The sequence below is a fragment of the Corythoichthys intestinalis genome, chromosome 4 (assembly GCF_030265065.1).
Source record: "Corythoichthys intestinalis isolate RoL2023-P3 chromosome 4, ASM3026506v1, whole genome shotgun sequence".
In the NCBI taxonomy this organism is placed as follows: Eukaryota; Metazoa; Chordata; class Actinopteri; order Syngnathiformes; family Syngnathidae; genus Corythoichthys; species Corythoichthys intestinalis.
In genome coordinates, this window is record NC_080398.1 from 41781933 (window position 1) to 41807608 (window position 25676).

The window sequence follows — 25676 nt, forward strand, 5'->3', positions numbered from 1 at the left end:
GACCTACAGAGAGATGGGACCACAGTAACAACGCCGCCAGGGACTCAAATCCTGCACTGCCAGACATGTCCCCCTGCTGAAGCCATTACATGTCCAGGCCAGTCTGCGGTTGGCTAGAGAGCATTTGGATGATCCAGAAGAGGACTGGGAGAATGTGTTATGGTCAGATGAAACCAAAATAGAACTTTTTGGTAGAAACACAGGTTCTCGTGTTTGGAGGAGAAAGAATACTGAATTGCATCTGAAGAACACCATACCCACTGTGAAGCACAGGGGTGGAAACATCATGCTTTGGGGTTGTTTTTCTGCAAAGGGTCCGGGACGACTGATCTGTGTAAAGGAAAGAATGAATGGGGCCATGTATCGAGAGATTTTGAGTGAAAATCTTCTGTCAGCAAGGGCATTGAAGATGAGACGTGGCTGGGTCTTTCAGCATGACAATGATCCCAAACACACAGCCAGGGCAACAAAGGAGTGGCTTCGTAAGAAGCATTTCAAGGTCCTGGAGTGGGCTAGTCAGTCTCCAGATCTCAACCCCATAGAAAATCTGTGGAGGGAGTTGAAAGTCTGTGTTGCCCAACGACAGCCCAAAAACATCACTACTCTAGAGGAGATCTGCAAGGACGAATAGGGCAAAATACCAGCAACAGTGTGTGAAACGCTTGTGAAGAGTTACAGAAAAGGGTACATAACAAAGTATTGAGATGAACTTTTGGTATTGACCAAATACTTATTTTCCACCATGATTTGCGAATAAATTCTTTAAAAATCAAACAATGTGATTTTCTGTTGTTTTTTTCCCACATTTTGTCTCTCATGGTTGAGGTTTACCCATGTTGACAATTACAGGCCTCTGTAATATTTTCAAGTGGGACAACTTGCACAATTAGTGGTCGACTAAATACCAATTTGCCCCATTGTATCATTGGTATTGGCGAGTACTAACAAATAACAAGTCGATGCTGTGCAATGGACTAACTATTCAAAACCCATTCAACATCTACTTTCCAACTGCCTACAATAGTGTTGCACTGGTACTAGCATCAGTACCGATACAGCACTTAAATGACGTATGTCATCAGTACCCGCAAGTACTAAGAAATAACATGCCGAAGCTGTGCAATAGGTAGTTTTTAAGATCTCATTTACAACTGCCCTCAAGTAGTTTTGCACCGATACGATACCGAAACGGCACTAACTGATCGGTATTGGCGAGTACTAAAAAATATGTTTAATAATGTTGATGCTGTGCAAGAGACTATTCAAGATCTACTTTCCAACTGCCTTCAAGTAAATCTTGCACCGATACTAGCATCAGTGCCGATACAGCACTTAAACGTCATCAGTATCCGCGAGTACTAATAAAATAACCCACTGATATTGTGCAATATGCTTTAATTTACAACCCAAGATGGCCACCTGCTACGCACGCCGCTTTGGTGGTCCTTCCCAAGTTGATGATTGACACCCAATTTTGTGGAATTTAACACAAATAGGTGTCCAAATCTATTTGAAGTGGGAGGGTGGCACTGGATTAACATTTGTTCTAGAGATGTCCCGATCGATCGGGATGCCGATCGAACGATAGTAACAAAAAAATGCAATTAAGCCATAGTAAGATATCCGTGACTTTTTTACAGACACTATTTTTTCATTGTGACGAAATTTGTATAAAAGTTTAAAATATGCGAGTGAATAATTTTTCGAAGTTTTTTTTTTTTTTTAAAAACGAAATATTAGACATCAATTAATGATTCTAAGCTAAAAATGACAGACATTATGAATAATAAATATTAGAGATGTCCCGATCGATCAGGTCCGATCACGTCATTTTCAAAGTATCGGGATCGGCAAAAAAATATCGGCCATGCCTTTTTCTAATATATATATTTTTTTTAATTAAGTCGTTTTCTAATTGTATTTAACGTTACAGACATAATATGTTACACTCATCCAGAGTCTTTAGTTCAGGCTTGAGGTAGGGTTATAAAATTTATTTATTTATAAATGTATCACGTGAAAATATTTAACGCAATTAATGCATGCTACACGACCCACTCATGCATTATCGCACTCAATCTGTAATGGCGCCGTTTTACCTATATAGATAGATAAAAGGCAGGTGAATTTTGGCAGCCTTTGGAGCCTTTTTTAATTAGCTAAAGTCTTACAATTCCTCTCCCTACGATTAGAAATATCATGGGAAGCAATGTGGGGAAGCAAGGTAGCAACTGATCTTTTTCTTAACACCTTATGATATTTCCCAACGCAGAGAAGATATATCAATTGGTAGCACTACACACAGTCATGGTTCCACTTCCCCTCATGCATTTGGGTTGAATGGCTGCAGTATCATTTACTGAAAGCTCAACAAATACACTAGATGGCAATATTTAGTCACAATATACAAAGTCACAAGTCTTTCTATCCGTGGATCCCTCTCAGAGAAAGAATGTTAATAATGTAAATGCCATCTTGAGGATTTATTGTCATAATAAACAAATACAGTACTTATGTACTGTGTGTTGAATATATATATTCGGGAAATATCGGGATCAGCAGATACTCAAACTAAAACGATCGGGATTGGATCGGGAGCAAAAAAACATGATCGGAACAACCCTAATTTGTTCATTGGACGTCTAGTGGTGTCTTTGGCATCACTGCTTTGAAATTATTATTTTTTTTTAAACTTGAAAAAATAAGATAGTCATAACTTAATTTTAATGTCTATGCATTGACTTACATGGGAACATTGCCCCTACCAACATGGCTGACCCCCAAACTGAGGTGCTCACCGACATACGCTATTGTTTAGCCACAACTGGATTCATTACCTTATTACTATTCATCCTTCACACAGCCGCTGGAAACAGAAATGTTGTTTAATACATCTGCAGGCGACCGGGAGATTGATTTTTGATCGATTAATGATTTTACTACCCTGTGCAGGTGTGCGCTGGTCCTAATGGGAAACTTAAATTCAACCAAAACTGAAAAGTTGCAAAGTGTTTCTTTAAAAGTAAAACTAAATACATTTTAAATACCTGACCTATTTCACCCCGATCACATAATTAGATCGGGGACATAAGTACTGGGACACCTAAACTAGTACTCCTATTTCCCTGCTATTGGTGTCATAGCGTCTACAAAGTCAAACTAGCATGTCAGCAGTCACCTGGCAGGAAAACCACAACTTAACCGTGACAAAACCTCGTGACGGTGCACTCTCAAGCCATCCCGCAGCGAAACATTTTTTTCCCATGATGACATTCACAGCCTGATTTGTTTATTTTACGCTTGTGAGTGATGACATCACGTTTTTAACCGAGCTCACGTTGCGACTACGCCGACCGTATATTGACCTCATTTATGTGTATGAAAAGCGTACCTGAAAGGATTCCGTGCATATTTGAGATTTTCAGACATCCAGTCCATCTGTTTGGCTTTAATATGTTTCTATCAGACAAGTTGGGTGGCGTCATTGCAGATGCGCTACTTTAAGAGGGGCGGTGCTTGCAAAGTCCAAGAAAAAGGGTCCTTCCTGTTTAGGCAAGAAGGTGGTGGGAATGACATTGTAGACGCCCGCCGGCACGTGGTCTGCTTCCATGTAGCAGAATCCGCACCTGAAAAAGAAAGAAATGATGTCATACAGAAAATACGTTTTTTTTTGGGTCATACCTGTAATCTCCGCTGCTCCTCTTTGGTGTCGAATTCGAGGCGGAGTCGCTGGTGGTGGACACGGTGATCATCTCGAAGCCAACGCTGTATTGCCTGAAGAAGTACAAAATGGTTGCTTCTCTTATTTGTAACTCATGGAGCATGTTTTTATTGACAATTTTTATTCGGGCCCGAGCACCAACAGGCATGAGAGCAATGCAAACTTGCAAAGTATTTTTTTTTTTTCATAGCAAATAAAAATGGCCAATTTGGAGACCTTAACATCACCATCACTACACAAACTTTGCACATACGTGCAGTTTGGCGTAAATTTCGATAATTTTGCGACATTGCGAAAAAACATAACAAAATGACTCAGTGGCGACCCCTTGAAATTTTCAAAAAGGCCTCATCTATTAGGTTTTTCTAATGTAAAGTGATGAAATTTGGGGAGTCGATACCTTGTGCAAAACTGCTCCAAAAAGTCTCTTGCACCCATATTCCAAACCCAAAAGGAAATCGGGTAATTTGAACAGAATGTGAAACTTATAACGAGTTACAGGGTATACACAGTATCTGAGACATTGGCACCTAGGGAGTTCGTTGGATCCTCCACAAAATTGGTGAGACTGTTCAGGAGAAATATGAGATCTTAAGTTTTCAAAATTGGTGAGACTGTTCAGGAAACATATGAGATCTTATCAAAATGGTGAGTTGTCATTCCGGCCTTCATTCAGGCCTGACCTGGTTGCCAATCCCGGCCAATGTTTTGATAACGCGCCAAATTCAGTAAATTACTAATAACTCCCTGATACAATGTTGTCGTTTTCATATCTATTCAATTCAATTTTCTGGCATGTATGAGAGTTATCCCAGCCTGAACACGACTGCATTGAACTATTACCCATTAGGTCTGGCGCCGCCTGCTGGGAACAGGATGTGCCCTTTTTTACTAGGTAGGCTCCTCCTCCAAGGGTAAAACATTAAGTGACCTGCATCCGGGGAGCCTTAAGACATGTGTTCAGGTGTCTGATTAAAAATATTGAGGTTTCGTTGAAGCGAAGGGGTCCAAATAGGAAAGTGAAAAAGACTGTTACCATTTTGTCTCACCACAAATTTTGAATAGTCATAACTTGGCAGACATACAGCATATCTGCACCAAACTTCATGTGCTTGGTGAGAGTCGTACCCTACCCTGAAGGGTCCTATAGGGGTCATTTGCATGGACTCTACAGCGCCAACTAGTGGCGACAGAAAGGACTTTTCAAAGAGGCTTGTCCGATTAGTTTTTTACAATGAAGAACGAGGAAATTTAGGGAGTTGATACCTCGTCCAAAACTGCTCCAAAAAGTCTCTCGCACCCATATTCCAAACCAAGGTAATCGAGTATTTTGGATTGAATGTGAAATTTATAAAGAGTTACAGGGTGCATATCTGAGACTTTGGCACCTAGGGAGTTAGTTGGATCCTCCTCAAAATTGATGAGACTGTTCATGAGACATATGATATCTTAAGTTATGAAAAAAGGTGAGTTTTCATTCACGAGCATGACCTGGGCAGGGTGCCAAAATCGGCCATTGTTTTAACAACACGCCAAATTTAGTAAATGACTAATAACTCCCCGATACAAGGTTCAGTCTTTTTCATATCTCGCATGTATGAGAGGTTTCCCAGCCTGAACACGACTGAATTGAAATATTACCCATTAAGTCTGGTGCCGCCTGCTGGGAACAGTAAACACCCTTTTTATTAGTCAGGCTCCTCCTCCCAAAAAAAAAAAAAAAAAAAATCAATTGACCTCAATTTTGCATCCGGGGAGCCTTAAGACATGTGTTCAGGTGCCTGATGAAAAATATTGAGGTCTTGTTGAAGCGAAGGGGTCCAAACAGGAAAGTGAAAATGACTGTCGCCATTTTGTCTCGCCACAAATTTCGAACAGTTATAACTTGGCAAATATACAACATATCTGCGCCAAACTTCCCATGCTTGGTGAGAGTCATACCCTGAAGAGTTCTATAGGGGTCATTTGCATCAACCCTAAAGCACCCACTAATGGCAACAGAAAGTCACTCGTTTTACTTATACATGTCCAGTTCTTTTAAGTTTGGTCATTGTAGTTACAAGACCTTTGGTAATACCCAATTTTAAGGCCCATGTCCACGTGTCTCTCTCTGTTACCGTGACTGTCCTTTGTTTGCCATTAAAATGAAGTATATTTCTTCAGGGACTGTCTTATAGAGCCACAAAATTTAGCACACTTGGTCGAATTGGCCCAATTAGAAGATTCATTTTGGTTTTGAATAAGAGTGTGGCCGCACAGCTCAGTAGTGCCTCCTTTTTGTAGGACCCTCTTCAATAGGGTTTTTTTTCTCCTAGGTGTGTATTTGTATTTCTAATCCCAAAAAAAGAGGCGAACTTGGAGCATGTTCGGTTCTCATGAGATGATGAGAGCGGGGCGATCTGCCACCACCCTCACCTGTATTCCGTCCGAGTTGCGCCAAACTGCGAGGCCCGTTCAGTCCTGCTTGCAGGCCTAGTTATTTTTATTATTTACATTTTTAAATATTTAAAAATTAAAAAAAAAAAACCTAGGTATTCTTATTTTATTCATTTACGGTAATCTGAATTTTTAGAAAATGGAAAAACTGTAAATATTCCTTTTTATTTCATTTAAAAAAATAATATAATATTTAATTAATTCTTAATTACTACATTATTATTATACAAAGTTATTATAATTAATGCTGCAATTTTTATTTTATTATTTTAAATTTTATTAATTCATTCAAAAGCTGTTTTGAATAAAAGCAAAAATGAGGGGAAAAAAACAATATTCGTTTTTTATACGATTCAAAACATTTTTAATTAATTTTTTTTATTAATAAAAAGGTTAAAAAAAAAAAAAAGCGGAAAGTCATGTAAACATTGTTTGTTTTCACATTTGATTTCTAGGGATTTCTGACTGATAATGAATCAAACTAAAATTTAGTTAAATTGTATTTCGACGTCTATCGCCGTCAATGCCACTGAAACATAATTATTCACCGGCAATTGAAACAGACGGGACGATATGTCTCGATGAAGACGTGTTACATGACTTTGTCATCTTTTGTCCCCGACAGGACACAATTCTAATACATTTCACACCCTATTTGTGCAAAAGACAAACAGCGCTCTAAATTATCCGTCACGTCTGGCGACTGCGGCTCGTTAGAAGTGTAGCTTGATTTGATTGGTTTTGGCGTCTGCTGCGTTGATGGATTTTTTGTTTGTCTTCACATTCTTCTTTGACTTGTTTTTTAAAGAATATTTTGTTTGGTACAATTTGAGTTTACAGTGGACATCAAGTCATAAGTTAGCATTAGCTGAGAAACGTTTTAGTAGTTGATTAAAGAGGGAAATTGATATTGAAAACACTCATTGACAGCAATAACTGTCCAATCCGTCCAATAAGCTAACATGCTAATATGATACATTGGCATTGACTGGTTTTATGTCCTGCTCCACAAAGGTTTTTAAGCAGTGTCTAAATGCATCACGTGCATAGCTACCATCAATGATGGAACCAGCAGCCATATTGAAAACATTTTGAACTTTAGCTAACTCTGATGGTTCACATTGGGAATTTTTTTAAAATCATAAAGCGGAAAATGAATTTAGAAATCGAATTTTAAGTGTTCACAGAAGACAAACGACGTTATTGTAACACAACGCAAATAAATGACTCCAATAATTTATGGGAAACGAGCACCCTCATAAAAGCGCTGCTTTGTCTATACACTCATTCCCAAACCGTAAAAATTGCTCGTGCGCGTGGTTAATTCTCATTTATTTACCACAAAAAATGCGCTAGACGGCAGGAGTTCCAATTGATCTGTTTACAAATCTTCTACTCGACACTTTAGTCGGCGTTGTTAGGTTATGTAAATTGAATGCACAGTACAATTGTATTATTGCGGGCAGCCAGGCGGCAGAAAATGCCAGCGCGGAAACAACAAAGCCACAAGATCACTTATGTAAATGCGCATGACGGCGGTGTGAAATGGACTGTGGGATGGATTATTTGGACGTTGTGTGTGATAAAGATGCTAAAGATAAATGATTCAGCAGTTTTAGGCACATGTTTGGGTCACCAAGTGCAAAACTGACGTGGACTTTGAATCAGCTAGCAGCTAGCTAGCGGTCAATGGTCATGTTTTAGCGCCATATACAACGCTAGACGTCCAAATTCATTTGGACTAAGAGGGCTAGCAGAAAATTAATATTCATTCACTTCAAGCCTGCCTAGTGAAAATGGATTGGACACCTATCGCCATCAATGGTAGCCAATGAGTTTTTGGTCTTTAAAAAAAAAAAAAACATATATGAGCGATTATTATATTATTCTTGCAAATTATTACCGTAATTTTCGCACTATAAGGTGCACCTGACTATAAGGCGCCACCCGCCTTATTGACCGAAAATTATGGTACTGTCCGCCGTAGTCGACGCCAACAACAACAGAACATGAAATGAGAAAGTAAAGCTTCCCACACTGCTCTGTCACTCTCGTGTCAGTCACACGGTGCGTTCAAGGACCAGCATGCAAAACGCAACCGCCACATTAGAACCCAATTCATTACATTTTTATTATGATTATATTATTATTCGGATTTTATTTATTTGTTTTGTTATGTGTAATTGCTATTTGTAATCGTACCTGCCTACCATACCTACCTTATTAAGGATTTAACGTAGATTTGTGGGCAGTGGAACGAATTCATCGAATTATAATTTATTCTTATGGGGAAGTCCTGCTCGACATACGAACATTTCGACTTTGTGTCTTATTACAATTGTTCCTTTGTACTACATAGAATTCTAGAACTGGGAATCTTTGGGCACCTAACGATTCGATTACGATTACGATTCAGAGGCTCCGAATCGATTATAAAACGATTATTGATGCACCCCCTCTCCTTTTTTTTGTTTTTGTTTTGTACATTAGTTCCAAAATTGTTCAAAAATCCTCTTAGGCTAAACCAAACTACTATTTTAGTATCAAGTTAACATATAACAGTAAACAAATGTACAAAAATAACTGTAAATAAAATACTCTAGTCCCCATTCTGTATTAGCAGCTTTAAACGACATTCAATTAATTTAATGTAGTGAATCAACCGTTACAGTTGTTAAAATTGCTCCCGTTATTCCATAATTTCCCTTCTGTCTACTTTTGACATGTCAAAGTTTTAAAACTGTTTCATCATTTATAGATAGATTCAAGACAAAATTTTGCTGATTTAGGAGTATTTTAGCTAAAAAGTTAATTAAGTTCGCTACAACAGAGCCTTCTCGAAAAGTGTACTGCTTTAAGATGGCGGCTGTTTACTAACGCCGGCAAGTCTGTCATTTCGCATCTCTGTTCAATAATACATGTGCTAACACCGCCGTCATCTGTCATTTTGAATCTAGTTCTCCATACATATGATATCTACTGTAGCCGTATGTTTGTAGCAACTAGCAGCTGGGCGTTGTTTGTAGCCGCTGTCGGCCCGAGTCAGGTATGATTGTTTGTTTTTTATATCTAGCGGCATGAGTTGAACATGATATTTACTCTCGGTCTGTTCCTCATCGCGTCCCAAAGACCGTGCTGACTGTGTTTTACTTCCGCTTTACCTGGTATAATTCAATAATCGGAATTTGGATGTTTGTGAATCGTTCTCGAATCGGAAATTTCGCACGCCTCTATAGAATTCTATAACAGAACAACTAAAAATTACATTTTTAAATCCGATCTTTATCAACTGATTTCGATCAAGGACATCCCTAGTTAGGAAGATAGATTCTAACCTGGAACCTCGAAGTTCTATTAGTAGAGGACCGGGCCGCTCCAGTTGCAACTGGTAGATGGGATTGTTCTTGTACGTGTCCTTATAGTTGCCGCAACCGCCGGCGCTCACACCTTTCCATTGTCCGTTAATCTGAGAGGTACACACAATTATCAATCCACGTAAATCCATTGGAAAAAAAGCACGAGGGGAAAAAAACCCACAAAAACAAAAATTACACAATAATTAAAACACAAAATGTCAAAACCACACACAAACACAACGACACAAGTAACCAACACACATTTAAACACACAAAAAGACAAAACCGAAAAAACTACGCAAAAAAAGCATAAAAACCAACTTGAAATACGAACACACACGGAAGAGGTCAAATGGACTTACAAACTTTCCTATTATAGCACAAAAAATTTCAAAGCACAAACACACAAAAACATAAACAAAAAAATTTAAATCCAAAATGCATGCACAAAAAGAAAATCATGCATTAAACAAACTACGACACAAAGGAAAAAAAAAACAAAAAAGACACACAAATAAATTAGGGCTGTCAAACGATTAAAATTTTTAATCGAGTTAATTACGGCTTAAAAATTAATTAATCACAATTAATTGCTATTCAAACCATCTATAAAATATGCTATATTTTTCAGTAAATTATTGTTGGAATGGAAAGATAAGACACAAGACGGATATATATTTTCAACATACGGTACAAAAGTACTGTATTTGTTATTATAGCAATAAATCAACAAGATGGCGTTAACATTATGTTAAAGCGATCCATGGATAGAAAGACGTGTAGTTCTTAAAAGATAAATATTAGTACAAATTATAGAAATTTTATATTAAAACCTCTCTTAATGTTGTACTTTTAATAAAATTTGTAAAATTTTAATTTAAAAAAATAACCTAGTAGCTCGCCATTGTTGATGTCAATAATTACACAGTGCTCATGGTGCTGAAACCCATAAAGTCACACCCAAGCGCCAGCAGAGGGCGACAAAACACCAAAAAACACAAGTAACAAGTGGACTGTGCTGTCATTTTAATCTGTTTGAGCGGGGCATGTGCGTTAAATGCGTCAAATATCTTAACGTGATTAATTTAAAAACTTAATTGTCGCCTGTTAACGCGATAACTTGGACAGCCCTAAAATAAATACATACAAAAAGAGGCAAAAGAACAAAAACACAATTTTCGTATAACTGCACACAAAACCTCACAGCGCTCAAACAGCCAAAACACACACACACCCCCCGCAAAAATCACAAACACAAAGAAAAAGCACAAACATACAAAAACACTTTAAACATATAGAAGCTACAAAAAATTTAAAATCCAAAACGCATGCACAAAAAGACACATCGCAGGACATATCAAACAAACTATGACACACACGAAAAAAACAACCAACCCCCCCACCCCCCTCCAAAATACACGTAAAAGCCAAAACCACCCAAAACATAATATATACGCACAGACAACAAAAATGTGAAAAAAAACACACATTTCAATACACAACACAAAAAAAAAAAAGCTTTTGTAAAAACTCAAAAAACACTCTCACAAATGTATACAAAATGACTCAAAAAGCAAACACACACAGAAAAGGACAAAAACAGAAACACCCAATTTTCAGACAACTGCACACCAACACTCACATAAAGCATAAATAGACAAAAAAAACTTTCATACACATGCTAAAAAGGAAAAAAATAGTGACACAAATTGTAAACACCCACACACACACACAAAAAAAAGCCCACACAAAATACATACAACCCCCGAAAACCTGGACCCAAACACGTACTGTCCATCCATTTGTGGGTGTTTTGGTGATGACGTACCCTTTTGGTGTGTGTGAAGGGATTTGGGATTTTGGAGAAGTTGAATTTGCAACCGGAGTACACCTGTGAAAAGAACACACACACAAAAATTACCATAATTTCTGGACAATAAACCACTACTTTTTTCTTTGCGTCTAAACCCAGTGGCTTTTATTACATAGCAACTTATGTATGGATTTTTTGGGAGAAACAAGCTTCATGTTTTCTCATTAAAAAAATGAAGGATGATATTGCCCCGAGGGGGTGCAGTCTTCTGAAGGAATGTATTTTCACATTATCAGGTATAATTATTAGGGATCCAGCTATCGATTATTTTAGTCATCGATTATACTCGTGCTGCAACGATTAATCGATTAACTCGAGTAATTCGATTAGAAAAAAACATTCAAATGAATTTTTGCTGTTTCAGGCATTTGTTTAATTAAAATGGCGTTGTAATCGTTTTGAAAGTGTTTGCATTTAGTTTTATTGATTTGGGTGGATACGCTGCCCTCTAGTGGCAACCGATAGTATGACACAACTCATTTCACGTGGCTGAATCCAGCTGCTCCCTGTTAAGACCAACATAAGCTAAGTTTTTGTTTGAGCTAATGGTCTTTAAATGCATTTGTGATTTAGTTTGCAGGTTTATTTGCCTTTTTTTGTGGGAGTATGTGTCTGAACCATTTGTTAAGAGCACTGAAAAAAAAAAGCATCTTATAGCATTTATGCTAGTGGACTTTGGCTATACAAGTTAGCCAATTGTTATTTTGTTGAAGTTAAATCCTCATTTATTTATTTTTTTAATACCGTTTGAGGCTCAGCTCAGGTATTTTAATTTTTTAATGTTATCCGATTTCTTGCTTATTGGAACAAACTAGTTCATTGATTAATCGACTACTAAAATAATCGATAGCTGCAGGCCTAATTAATCTATCAACTAGTTAGTTCGAATAATCGAGTAATCAGATTAGGAAGATTTAATGCGTTGCAGAATAAATTTTAGGAGATGTAAAACCAAGGCTTGCAAAGATTGTATTGTTATTTAATGCTGTATTGAAAGTGCAAAGTAAAATTCCCTAATTTTTCTTCAAACTCAGCAGAATTGCTCTTTCATTTAAAACAAAATGAAAATACCTGAGCTTGCCCTCAAACGATATAAAAAAATAATAATAATTGAGGATCTAAGTACAACAAAAAAACAATTGGCTAACTTGCATAGCAAAAGTCTGCTAGCTCAAATGCTAAAAAATGCTGATTTTTTTTTTTTTTTTTTACAATGCTCTTAACAACTCTGGTCTGTACGGCTTAATAGTCAGGTGCGTTTTATAGTGCGGAAATTACGCTACTTGTGATTCATATTAGCAATTAGCATCATAACACATTTTACTTCACTAACAGCAATTTTGGCTTGGTGAAAAAAGTAGACAAAACAAAAGAAAAACCTCTCCGTTACACAAGGGACACACTCCGCAAATCTCGGAATTTTTCAGCGAGAATAAAAGTTCAGAAGCAAAAACAACAAAGCACAAGTAGAGCAGAACAAATGTCATCGGACAAGGAGGATTTGTGAGTTTTCGCATCATCTCTGTTCAGAACATAAATTCCCTCTCTCGCTTTTTTGCACAATGAATTCAGCATCGGTCTGATTTATTTTCTGAAATATTTTCCGCCTTGACCGATTGGAAGAAGTTGACCATTCCAAAAATCCCAATGGTGATTTCCCCCTTTTAGATGTTTAATCGTGACTTCACATTCAAATGGGTTTCTTTGAAAAAAATGATCATTCGTGACATGGACGAAACATGAGGTGACATCTTCTGATCTCAGTTTTGTTTGCTCCACGTCAGTGTTGTTTCCGTCATAAGCCCCTTTCGGAATTACATCCCGGTAAATTTCCATGTAAGGTTGACGCGGGATTTACCCGTGTCATTATGGTTCCCTATAAACTGCGCGCGGGACCAATCGCGCACTGCTTGCACATATTCAGCGCACAAGAAAATAATATGCAGCGCACAAAATAAAATTCAACAGAAACGTATTATAGCATTACACTTACTTTAAAGTGCATGTGACACGAAAAAGCATGTTTATTTCATAATACACGTGGTATTTTATGCTCCTGAATGAAATGGACCGTTTGGATGTGGGTGGAAGCAATCGCTATATTTTAGGGTTGCAGCTATCTATATTTTAGTAATCGAGTAATCGACTGAAAATTCTATATATTAATCAAGTAATCGGATCAAACAAATATATTTTTAGGTGAAGAGCAATTATAAATATACATGAAAAAACAAGACATTTCATCTAATCTTGAACCATTTTCAGTCAATGAATGTAATGAATATAATGCAATGAAAAATTAAGTGTTCAAATGCAAAATTTTCAATCTCAAATATTTTTTTCGCATTCAAAAACTTTCTATGATTGAAATTTTTCTTTTTCTGATTGAAGTGAATTTTCTTTTGAAAATTTATATTTTTTGAAGCAACTTATTTTTTGATTGAAAAATAAAGAGAAAAATGTCCTAGCCAAAATGTGGCCCAAACGCTAATCAACCCCAATCAAAAAAATGCTTCAATCAAATGGTAAATGGTGTTTAAAAAAAAAATGACTTCAACTAAAAAAATAAAAAATAAAAATAAATCAAAGAAAAATAGATTTCACGTGCATTTTTTGTTGTTAAGTTTTTTGATTTTCAAATTTATTTTTGCATTCAAACACATTTTTTTTGATTGAAGTGACTTTTTTTGGTTGAAAATATATATTTTGATTGAAGCTTTTGATTGAACTTTTTTTTTTTTTGTTGGTATAATTGAAGCAACTTTTTTTGGATTGAATGATAAAGACACAAATTTACCTCCATATGGCTCCACCCAATACAACCCGATACAATTTTTGACTGGGGTAACAACATTGGCACGACACCGGCGGGCATACCAAATTCAATGGATGACGATATTGGCGAAAAATATTGCCTAAGCAGCCTGATTTAGAACTCCCCTCAAGAATGATGGGAAACAAAAACGCTCATTGTCAACTTATTATTTTAAATATTTTTGTAAGTTTATTGATGACACTGCGTTTTGGGGTCATCAACATATTGTGCCCCAACCCCCAGGCCCAAAAGTCAAACTCTGCCTATGCAGCTGTCCTTTATCCATGTCAGACAAGAGTTTGCTCCTCAGTCATAAGGCGACAGTCTAGCTAGACTCAACGCTGCCACCAGAGGGCAGTGTTTCCTCCATCACTAAACAAAATACAATACCTTTGGATTTATTGGATTATTATTCTCAGATGTAGAGGTACTTAATAAAGGGTGAATTCCGTCTAGGAACGGAACTCGTTCGTAACCCGGGGACTACCTGTATAAGTCGCACTTGATTATAAGTCGTATTTTTGGGGGAAATTTGATAAAACACCAAGAACAGACATGTCATCTTGAAAGGCCATTTATAATAAAAATAGAAAAGAGAACAGGCTGAATAAGTATACGGTTGCTAACATTACATTTTCTTTTGGGTGCCATTTTGTTAAACCCTTGGGTTAGTAACCCATAGTTTGAAAAATTTTTCAATCAATTGTTGTTCATCATGCTTGCGTTGCGTCTCCATGCATATTAAAATAGCACTTATAAAAAAATGTCATACCTCCTGAAAAATCTCGAAAACATTTTGCATTAGCATAAACACATTGGCTGCCTTTGACTTTTATCAAATGGAAGGCCTTGGTGGCACGTCCTACCCTCAGCGTGTAGTTGATGGTATTCTGCTTCTCGTACTGCGACACTACCAGCGTGAAGGTGTGCGACCCGCCGTTGGTCAGACGGATTTTTGTCAGGTAGTGAGGGCTGTTGATCCGAATTCCATCAATGTAAGGAGGCGGCTCGGCTGGATAGGTGGACAAAGAATTATTAGGCATAATCTTATCTATGTGATCTGATGATAAGTGTCCTTTTTATGCCAACCTGGATAGTAAACCTTCTTTCCGTCGGTCTTGTAAACAACCAGCGTGATGAACTCTCGGTTTTGCGCAAAGTCCTCCTAAAAGGTGGAAGACAAATCTCATGATACGTTCTGATCTAAATATGACCTTCATTGAGCCGACCTTGTCCGTGATGTGTCTCGAAAGCAGCACCCATACGGCAGCACCCCCTGCTGGACATTGCACCTCAAGCTTGTACTGCGGGTTGTTGGCTAAACTGTAAACATCCTTGACCGGGCCTTGGTTTCCATCCCAGCTACTGCATGACATAAATGCCACAAGATAAGTAAGCGTGCGGAGAAAGGACTACAATTGTTGTTTTTGGACGCAAACCTGTGGATGCAGGTGGATTCTTTGAAGAGGGCGGGGTTCCAGCTCAGGTAAATGACATCATAGTACTGACATAAGTCTTCCCAGGCGATCCAAAACACACCTGAAAAGATTTTATGACTTGAATTAATGAATTATAATTGATGGAAAGTTGTTAAAATGACAATTTAAAATAGAAGTAAAAAAATATTTGGGATGCTTATTTTTTTTAATATACTGTATTTACTTGCTAATTTTGCATTATTATTAGTCTATTATTGATATTCATTTATGTATTTTAATTTTTTTAAATTTTTAATTTCAGTTTTTTTATTTATACTAGGGCTGTCAAAATTATTGCGTTAACGGGCGTTAATTAATTTTTTAAATTAATCACGTTAAAATATTTGACGCAATTAACGCAGATGCCCCGCTCAGACAAATTTCAATGACAGTACAGTGAAACGCTCACTTGTTGTGTTTTATGGAGTTTTGCTGCCCTCTGCTGGCACTTGGGTGCAACTGATTTTATAGGCTTCAGCACCCATGAGCATTGTGTAAGTAATTATTGACATCAACAATGGCGGGCTACTAGTTTATTTTTTGATTGAAAATTTTACAATCCATTCCAACAATAATTTACAGAAAAAATATGGCATATTTTAGAGATGGTTTGAATTGCGATTAATTAATTTTTAAGCTGTAATTAACTCGATTAAAAATTTTAATCGTTTGACAGCCCTAATTTGTACATTTATCTATTTAAATTTTTATTTATTTACTACTTATTTCAACAGTTATTTCAATTAATTTCAATGTATTTTGTTTTTTATACATTTCAATTGCTTTTTAATCATGTCAACTATTATTTACTTGTTTCCATTTTTATTCATTTCAACAAGTATATTAACATTTATTTTCTTATACATTTAATTTGCATTTATATATTTTTTTGTAATTATAAATTTTTTTAAAAATATTTTTTCCGGTAAATATTTGTTTCTATTTTTGTATATTTTAATTGTTATTTATTTAAATGTTTAATCATTCAAATTTTTATTCAGTCCAACGCTTACTTAATTAAAAAATGATTAATCTTAACTTTATTTATGTCATCACTCATGCCCACCTTTTTTTATTATAATTTTCATTACTTTATTACCACTTTTAATTTTTTATACATTTATTTCAATTTCCATTTATTGTTTTCAACTGTTATTTTGTTTTTGTTTTTCAAATTTAATTACTCATTTTTACTCATCTCAATATATATATATATATATATTTTTTACTTTATTTACCTATTTATTAAACATCATATATAGTATTTTAAAAATGTATTTATTTATTAAACTTTTTTTTCATATAGTTTTTTTTTTTTAAATCCATTTCAACATTTATTTATTTAACTTATTAGAAATGTGTCCACTCCTGGTCCTCCATATGTTTCAACTCCAGCCTAATATTTGATCTGTTAGTAGCAGTCAGTACCGTTATCAAACTTCTGGGCCGTCTTGGGATCAAAATTGAGGTACTTGAGAAGCTCTGGCGTCCAATTCTTCTCGTCGCGCTCGCTGTAGCGCCCCTTCCAGCGCAAGTGGCTCCACGGGTTCTTCAGCTGAAGGAACCTCATGTTCTGCAAGAAGCGGATGGTCACGAAAAAGACCTCTGCGGAGATCCGACGTGAGGGCTAGCGAACCTTGTATTCCCTGATGTCGAGGACGGCGTAGGCGTGAGTTGGCACCAAGCCCCAGTGCTCCCCTTCTTCTTCAGTCATCACGCCGGTCGCTGTGGTGATGAGGACGTCGCCCCTGTGGAACCTTCGAACACACCAAAAATCTCAATTTACTAAGAAAAACTGATTGGCTGTCATTGACCACAATATAGGTCCAATATATTTTGATTCCCAGTCAAAATGGATTGGACATCCATCGCCGTCAATGGTAGACAAAGAGTTTATAAACCAAGTTCACCTTTGGAAGAGCATGCGGAAAGTGTCGTCTTTGCTAAAGGACTGATTGTCTGAGTGCATGGCGATGCGTTCGGGGATCCAACCGGTGAGTGCGTGAAGATCGATGTTCTACATGGATTAAAGTGAAAAAAAAATCATTTGACTGAACCTTTTTTTCCACATTCCCAAACTTAAGGAATATCAACCTGTTGGACATTTATAATGAAGTTTTCAGTGTAAATATCAATAACAAGAAAATGTGCTTTTGCAGACCAATTGCATCAATCGAATGCTCGCCTTCAGCATCAAACTTGGAAGAGTTTATCACGTTCGCTCTGTTTCCCGATTTCTTGAGGTGGACCAGAACCTTCCTTCATGACTCCCAACTAGGCGTGTGCCGTTTACCGGTTTCAAGGTTTACCGTGCTATGAGAACATCACTGTTTCAAAACCACTAACATTTTCCATCATAACGTAGTATGGTATGAGCAATTTTTTTTTTTTTTATGCCCAAAAAAATGCAGCGAGAAATCCGTGGCTTGGAGTGGCAGCGCACACCCCTCCCCCTCCAGATGTCAATATTCCCCCCAACCCAAAAAAAGAAAAAGTCGCTAGTATGGGAGTACTTCGGCTACCGTAAAGAGACACGTTCGCGGCTTAGAGGAGGAAGGACAGCCGACGTGCAAGACATGCTTGCAGAGGGTGGTTGCCAGGGGAAGCAACACCTCCAACAATTGACGTAACACTCATCTGTAGAGTTGGGCATCGAGCATCGACGGGATCCGGGACCAACACTCCGATGCTCCCGGAACTGTTTGAATTTTAGAAATTTCGATTCCATGTTTCGGTGTCCTGACCGCCAAACGGAAAAAACATAGCTGCCGAAAACCACGAAGAAGAAGCCACATAAAGCGTGTGTTTGTGCATTGCAGCTTGATTTCAACCATGGACACGGTGTGGCGGCGCTCAATAGTCAAAAGCTCAATTTCACAAAGAAAAATGACCAGTCAGCTCAGTGCAATACTTGCAACACAGCTATATCATGCAAAGGTGGCTGCACGACCAATATGATTAAACACCTCCGGCTTCATGGAATACAAGTGCCGAATAGTGCGTACCTAAGTGCCGCGTATTTGACACAATGCGCCGGTTCCCTAACCAGTCAAAACCAGGTAATTAAAACACTAAATTACATCTGTCTTCTGCTGCCCCCGCGACCTGACCCCGGATTAAGCGGTAGATGACGGATGGATAGAATAGTCCTAAAAATAAGTCGTGTTATTACATCTGGCTAATGTAGCTATATAAGCAGCTACGTATTTTACGTAGCCCGTTGCCTCCTCCATTAAAATCAACAGTATTAAAAGCTTTCTTTTGTTTTCGAATCAGTTTTACAAATAAAACCAGAGACTCTCTGATGAAGGAGGAAGTAGTCGCCGAAACATGTCAGGTAAATAAAACTTACTTATGACTTAAAACAACTGTCTGTGATAAAAGAAAAATTCACTTAATCTGTAAATGTGGACAAAATGAACTCAAGACAACTATGGATAGGAAGTTGTTATTGAAATCAATTGGAGCTGGCATCTAACATTTATTTCTCTTTTATATCTATGTGTGCTTGTCATTGATAATGAATCATATGTGTTCACAGAAATAATAGGCCCACACATTAGCAAAGATGACTGAATAACAGACATCTTGGACAACTTTTTTTACGGGGAAAAGGCCACCTGCTGAGCCAGAAGAGGAGCCTACAACTAAGTCCATTCTGCATCATATGTGGCTAAAGGCTAGCAAACGAGGCAATAAAAGCGACTGCACTGAGACCATCATACCTCGTAGCGTTGCTAAAGACAAGAAACCTTTCACGTTTGAGCGTATTTCATGATTCAACATATGGTGAGTTACATTTTTCCTGCACTTAATGTTCGTTTTAAGCCCCGACGTGTTTATATTTTCTGCCACATATCGCTGGTCCGTGAAAAGAAGGCCAACATCACACCGGTCTGTGGTGCGAAAAAGGTTTGGGACCTCTGGTATACATGATTCAGTAAAATAAAATAAAAAATATGCATGTTTAGGGATGATAAAGACCTAGATTGCAGAAATATTTAATTTTCCTTGGTTCTCATTGTGTGCGCACCCTGGCCATTGGCAGAGAAATACTGACAGTAACACAAAATAGTAGCAGAATAAAACTTGGCAGTGTACAAAGAGCAAATGCTTTGCTCTAATTTGCGTCTATTCTGAGAGATAAAAAACTGCGACGTGATACAGATTTTCTGTAGCGCGTCTATTAGCATTAAGCTAACATGTATTTTATGTGTCATTTTCTTAGTTGTTTATTTTTTGCTTTAAAGTTGAATTGGAGTTTAATAAACACCTAGAAAACCATCAAGATTGGATTTGCACCTTTGATCGATTAAAAATGATCACTGAAAATGACCTAAATCTACAACTTTATCAACTAACAGGCCTACACACAAAAACAAAACGAGCCACCTACCGAGTTGGATCCTGGGAAGTCGTACCCTCCCATCACCTTCATGTAAGCCTTCTCTATGAGAGATACCCACAGTTCGTTCCTGTTGCTGGAGTATGAGCATAGCAACTCCCCGCTGCGGTCCACCGGCAGAAGGTCATCAATGATCACCTGGGTGAAGCGACACACTGACGTTGTCCCTTTCCGTCTTTTTATTTTGTGCGTTCGTCGACATTACCTTCCTGGGAACGCCGTTGATGTGCAGCTTGACCATGTACTTCCCGCACGGATTGTACTCGGGTTCTCCACGTCGGTTCTGAGGGTAAATGATGCTAAAACGCAACAGCATGCCACGTCAGGATGTGTATTTTGGTAGCTTGTCACTTCATGTTTGCTGTCCTCTACTACCTGGTGATTAGCTTCTTGTTGTAGCGTCTCTCGTAGGCGGCGCTGATGGCGAGCGAGGCCACGAAGGAACAGTCGGACACCACCGTCTGCATGTCAAAGCGATTTTTTTTTTAGGTTAAAGTAAAGGCATTGAGTGCGATGGAAAGAGCATAGTCAGTGCCGACCTGCTTTATGCTGAAGCTGGATACAGACATGATCATGGTGGGACTGTTGCAGAACTCATCGGGTCGCACCCAGCGGGAGAAGATGGCTTTCTGCTTAGGCGACAGAGCTAGCGTGCCCATTTTGTCTCTGGTGAAAATAATTTTTAGCGATTCAAAAAAAAGATGTTCCGACTTTGAACAGAGGCTGAAGATTTGACTTACGAGAACGGCACGGGAAAGGCAAAGCGCTCCTTGAGGTCCACGCTCATGAAGGGAACGAAGGAGATCCCATTGATTGTCGACGTGCTCCTGTAAACATAGCGGGGATATTAACGGCAGAAAAAAATGACTGAAAGAGGAGAACATGTCGAACAAATATAAGGGTGGAATAATATGTAGAAGAATAAAGCACTCATAAGGCTATAAGGAAAAGCTAAAAAAAAAAAATAATAATAATAATATATGGAACATATATACAATATACAGGTAGTCGCCTGGTTATGACATACTCGACTTACGCGATATCGACTTTACTAGTTTCATAGTCTCGTCCGCCATTTTGTCTCCAGTTGTTTTTACACATAAACAGTACCTCATTGTACTTCACAGTATCTTATTTTTTACTTTATTAAAATGACGTGTTCTGTCCTCAGTAAACATGAAATTGTTCAGCTTGGCAGACACCAAATAAGGCAATTGTGCTTTTTGTAGCTTTTTACTTCCTTCACTTTTGAACATTTGTAATGCTGTAACACACATATGAACATTTATGTTCAAAACGACACACATTTTAACAATGAAACACTTGACATAAAACAGTAGGGGATCAAACGTCCATCTAGTCTGATCAATATGTAAATTTAATAGATTAAGTTAGCCCAATTTGCCTAACAAAAGTATGCTAGCTTAAATGCTACGAATGCTAACATATTTACAATTCTAATCAGGGTTGTTCGGATCATGTTTTTTTGCTCCCGAGCCGATCCCGATCGTTTTAGTTTGAGTATCTGCCGATCCCGATATTTCCCGATCCAATTGCTTTTTTTTTGCTCCCGATTCAATTCCAATCATTCTCGATAATTTTTCCCGATCATATACATTTTGGCAATGCATTAAGAAAAAAATGAATAAAACTCAGACGAATATATACATTCAACATACAGTACATAAGTACTGTATTTGTTTATTATGACAATAAATCCTCAAGATGGCATTTACATTATTAACATTCTTTCTGTGAGAGGGATCCAGGGATAGAAAGACTTGTAATTCTTAAAGGATAAATGTGACTTTGTATATTCTGACTAAATATTGCCATCTAGTGTATTTGTTGAGCTTTCAGTAAATGATACTGTAGCCATTTAACATCTGCCCAAATGCATGATGGGAAGTGCAACCATGACTGTGCGTCATGGTACCAATTGATATATCTTCTCTGCGTTGGGAAATAACATAGGGTATTAAGAAAAAGATCAACTACTACATTTCTTCCCCACATTGCTTCCCACGATTATTCTAATCATTGGGAAAGGGATTGTAAGGCTTTAGCCATTCAAAAAAAAAAAAGGCTCCAAAGGCTACCAAAATTCACTCTACTCATTCTACGCTGCCTTTTAGCTCTATATACTGTATGGCTAACACTGCGCCATTAGAGATTGAACGCAACCATGCGTGAGTGGGTCGTGCAGCGCACGCGTTAGATATTGTAACGTGATAAATGTAAAAAATATTAATTCTCGCCCCAACCTTAAGCTTAAACTAAAGACTCTGGAAGACTGTAACACATTATGTCTGTAACGTTAAATACAATTAGAAAACGATTCAATTAAAAAAAATATATATATATATATATATATATATTAAAAAAAGGCATGCCCGATATATTTTTGCCGATTCCGATACTTTGAAAATGACGTGATCGGACCCGAAACCCTAATTCTAATAGCACATTTTTCACACGTAACTCCACATACTGTAGCTGTAAACTTAATTACAAATACATAAACAAACATATATAAGCTGAAACAATTTACAGCCGTATGTGAGCCAAATAGGGCTGCAACTAACGATTATTTTCACAATCGATTAATTGGAAAAATGTCACTTTTTTCAATTACCTTCACAATTTACCTTGAAGTTGTTTTCGCCATGTTGTAAACAACATGACATGACAAAATGGATGAATATTTCCTTCAAAAATAATATTTCATTCCAGCTTCCTGACTTAACTGTAGTCTATAACTGTATCGATTATCAAATTCATTGGCAACTAATTTAATCATACATTTATTGGTTAGTTTTTGCAGCCTAATTAAGAGGCTAGTTTGGACAGTAAGATGTCCGAAAATGGGCAAAAATGTGAATTGTTGTTTTCCAAAGTAAAAGCAGATTTTTGTTCATGTCCTAGTTTGAATTGACAAAAACTTAATGAAGAAATCTGGTGCTATTTACAACTGAGAATTTATAAGTACGTATGTTATAATTTCAAGACTAGACAAGTTTAAGGTGAAAAAGGGCCTAAACCAGGGGTGTCCAAACTTTTTGCAAAGGGGGCCAGATTTGGTGTGGTAAAAATGTGGGCGGCTGACCTTGGCTGACGTCCTTTACGTAGAACAATATATTTAAGCAAATTTTAGCAAGCCGTTCTGTGTGTGATATTTGCTTTATTATAGGGCTGCAACTATCGAATATTTTAGTAGTCGATTAATTGAGTAATCGGATAAGGAACATGAAAAATTCAAACACCTGAGCTGAGCCTCAAACGATATTTTTTTTTTTTTTAAATGAGGATCTGTGTACAACAAAAGAACAATTGGCTAACTTGGATAGAAAAAGTCTGCTAGCTTAAATGCTATAAAATGCTAAAGTTTTTATTTTTACAATGCTCTTAACAAGTGGTTCAGACACATATTCCCACAAAAATCGGCTAAATATACCTACAAACTAAATTAAGAATGCATTAAAAAAACATTCGCTCAAACAAAAACTTAGCTTATGTTGGTCTTAACGGGGAGCAGTTGGATTCAGCCATGTGAAAAGAGGCAGACCAGAGGGCATTGTATCCACCCTCATCAGTAAAATTAAATGCAAACGCTTTTAAAATCAACCATTACAATGCCACTTCAATTAAACGAATACTCGAAGCAACAAAATTTAGTTTGAATATTTTTTTCTAATCGAATACTCGAGTTAATCGATTAATCGTTGCAGCACTACTTTTTTTAATTTTTTTTTATTATGAATAATTTCAACAATTTTGCAATTTGCCTTTGTGGCGTTCTCTTTCGACTCTCGGGCTCTTGCGAAATACTGCTGCTGTGAAATTAAACTAGCTTCAAGTTGCTTCAATTTCTCGCTACGTATCTACCTTGTAATCTTGTCGTACATGTCAGCGTGTCTTGTAATATCGCCTCATATTGAACTCTTTAAAAACAGCGAGTCTCTTTGCAAATGAGGCATACACAGCCGTTGCGTATTTTAGTGACGAAATAGTCCAGTTTCCACCTATCCTTGAAGCGCCAGCCGTTGCAGTCAACTTTTTTTTGTTGACTGTCGCCATTTTAGAAAATTGGGAGGTAAGGGTCACATGTGGTAATGTTGCTTAGAGTGCTGCTCCCTTTTAGTGGGTAAATGAGGAGCAGCATTTAGTGTGAAAGCTACTTCATATGCTTGTAGCAGTACTGCTGACCAATTTATTAAGTCTGTGTGCGGGCCAGACGTTATTGATTTTATGACAGAGGCTGGGGGCCGGATGAAATCTGACCACGAGCCGCATTTGGTCCCCGGGCCGGATTTTGGACATGTCTGGCCTAAACGATTAATTGGTTATCAAAATAGTTGTTGATTAATTTCCTAATCAACCAGAGCACAGCTATCCTTTATCGATGTCAGAGGTCTGAGTCTGCTTCTCAGTCATACAAGGCGACAGTGAAGCCAGACCCAACGCTGCCACCAGAGGGCAGTGTATCCTCCATCATGAAACAAAGTACAATACTTTTGGAAAGTTATTTTGTAGGGGTACTTAAAGGGTTAATTTCGACTTGCGCAAAAATTTGGGTTATATCGCCAGCGTAGAAACGGAACTCGTTCGTAACCCAGGGACTACCTGTACATGACCCCAATGTACTTTTAAAACCTTCGGGGTCACCAGAATGTTCCAACCACTGGCCCGGTGGGACAAGTAAAAATAATGCGTGGATTAAATTTAAAAAAAAAAAAAAAATCTTATTTGACATTAATTCCCAGTGTTTTGACGACATCACGCTATGCCAATCAAAGACAACCTTACAGTATATCCTGCAGGCGTTGCTCTCCGTGGGGCGTAAACACATCTCGTTCGCTAACAATTGACATAATTTTTATATACAGTAAATTTGCGTCTGATGGGGGGCCAACTTCACGGAGGTAACAAGAACACATGTAGAAAAATATTAGTTACACATATGAAGAAAAGTTTGGAAGACATGTAGAAGAACATAAGGACAACGTTGAAGTATTAATAGAACGCACGCAAAGGAACGAAAGGGGAACATATAAAATAACAAGTACAGAATAAGAATGTTCAAAGAAGTAAAAATAACAAAAGGAACTGATGTACACGAACAAGGGAAGTAACACATGTAGAAGAACACAAGGAGAGACGGACCTGAGGACCTCAATCTCATCTGACGTGTATCGCTGACCATGCGGTTCACTGGACTGGACCACCCTCATCGGTTGAGGCTGTGGCCGGTCGTGGAGGCTAAAGTCGGGACCCAGTGGGAAAAACTGCCGGACGGGTCCCGACGTGCCGGGCTTCACGCCCGAGGGTCCCGGCTTTTCCTGGGTCTGCGACGGACCGGATTTGGACTGTGATTGTTTGAGACCTTCGGCTCTGAAGGACATTATTTCAACACATGACGTACCATGTAATTCTGAGAAGCTTTCACAATCACTTGAAACCAACCTGTCTAGAGCCTGATGTGCCAACTGCTTCAGCTTGGTCTGCAACACCTGGTCAGATGTCTCGTTGGACTGTCAACACACGAGAAGAGAGCACATGAGGAACACTAGTTAGAAGAATAGGAATAGACAT

The 25676-nt window shown here is 37.7% G+C and overlaps 1 protein-coding gene across 1 annotated transcript in view; it reads right to left on the reverse strand.

The window, feature by feature from the left end:
- Positions 1 to 1748: 1748 nt before the first annotated feature.
- Positions 1749 to 25676, reverse strand: part of LOC130915082 (calpain-7-like) — a 36107-nt gene continuing 12179 nt past the window's right edge. The window contains exons 5-22 of the mRNA XM_057834802.1: positions 25548 to 25615; positions 25248 to 25475; positions 20825 to 20911; positions 20624 to 20750; positions 20460 to 20545; positions 20290 to 20383; positions 20076 to 20222; positions 17590 to 17696; positions 17316 to 17436; positions 17108 to 17252; positions 15641 to 15740; positions 15431 to 15566; positions 15291 to 15366; positions 15068 to 15213; positions 11342 to 11404; positions 9493 to 9623; positions 3682 to 3774; positions 1749 to 3626 (exon numbers count right to left, since the gene is read on the reverse strand). Of these exons, the coding sequence (XP_057690785.1) occupies positions 3482 to 3626; positions 3682 to 3774; positions 9493 to 9623; positions 11342 to 11404; positions 15068 to 15213; positions 15291 to 15366; positions 15431 to 15566; positions 15641 to 15740; positions 17108 to 17252; positions 17316 to 17436; positions 17590 to 17696; positions 20076 to 20222; positions 20290 to 20383; positions 20460 to 20545; positions 20624 to 20750; positions 20825 to 20911; positions 25248 to 25475; positions 25548 to 25615 (2100 nt within the window). The 3' untranslated portion in view covers positions 1749 to 3481. The remainder of the gene's footprint in view (positions 3627 to 3681; positions 3775 to 9492; positions 9624 to 11341; positions 11405 to 15067; positions 15214 to 15290; positions 15367 to 15430; positions 15567 to 15640; positions 15741 to 17107; positions 17253 to 17315; positions 17437 to 17589; positions 17697 to 20075; positions 20223 to 20289; positions 20384 to 20459; positions 20546 to 20623; positions 20751 to 20824; positions 20912 to 25247; positions 25476 to 25547; positions 25616 to 25676) is intronic.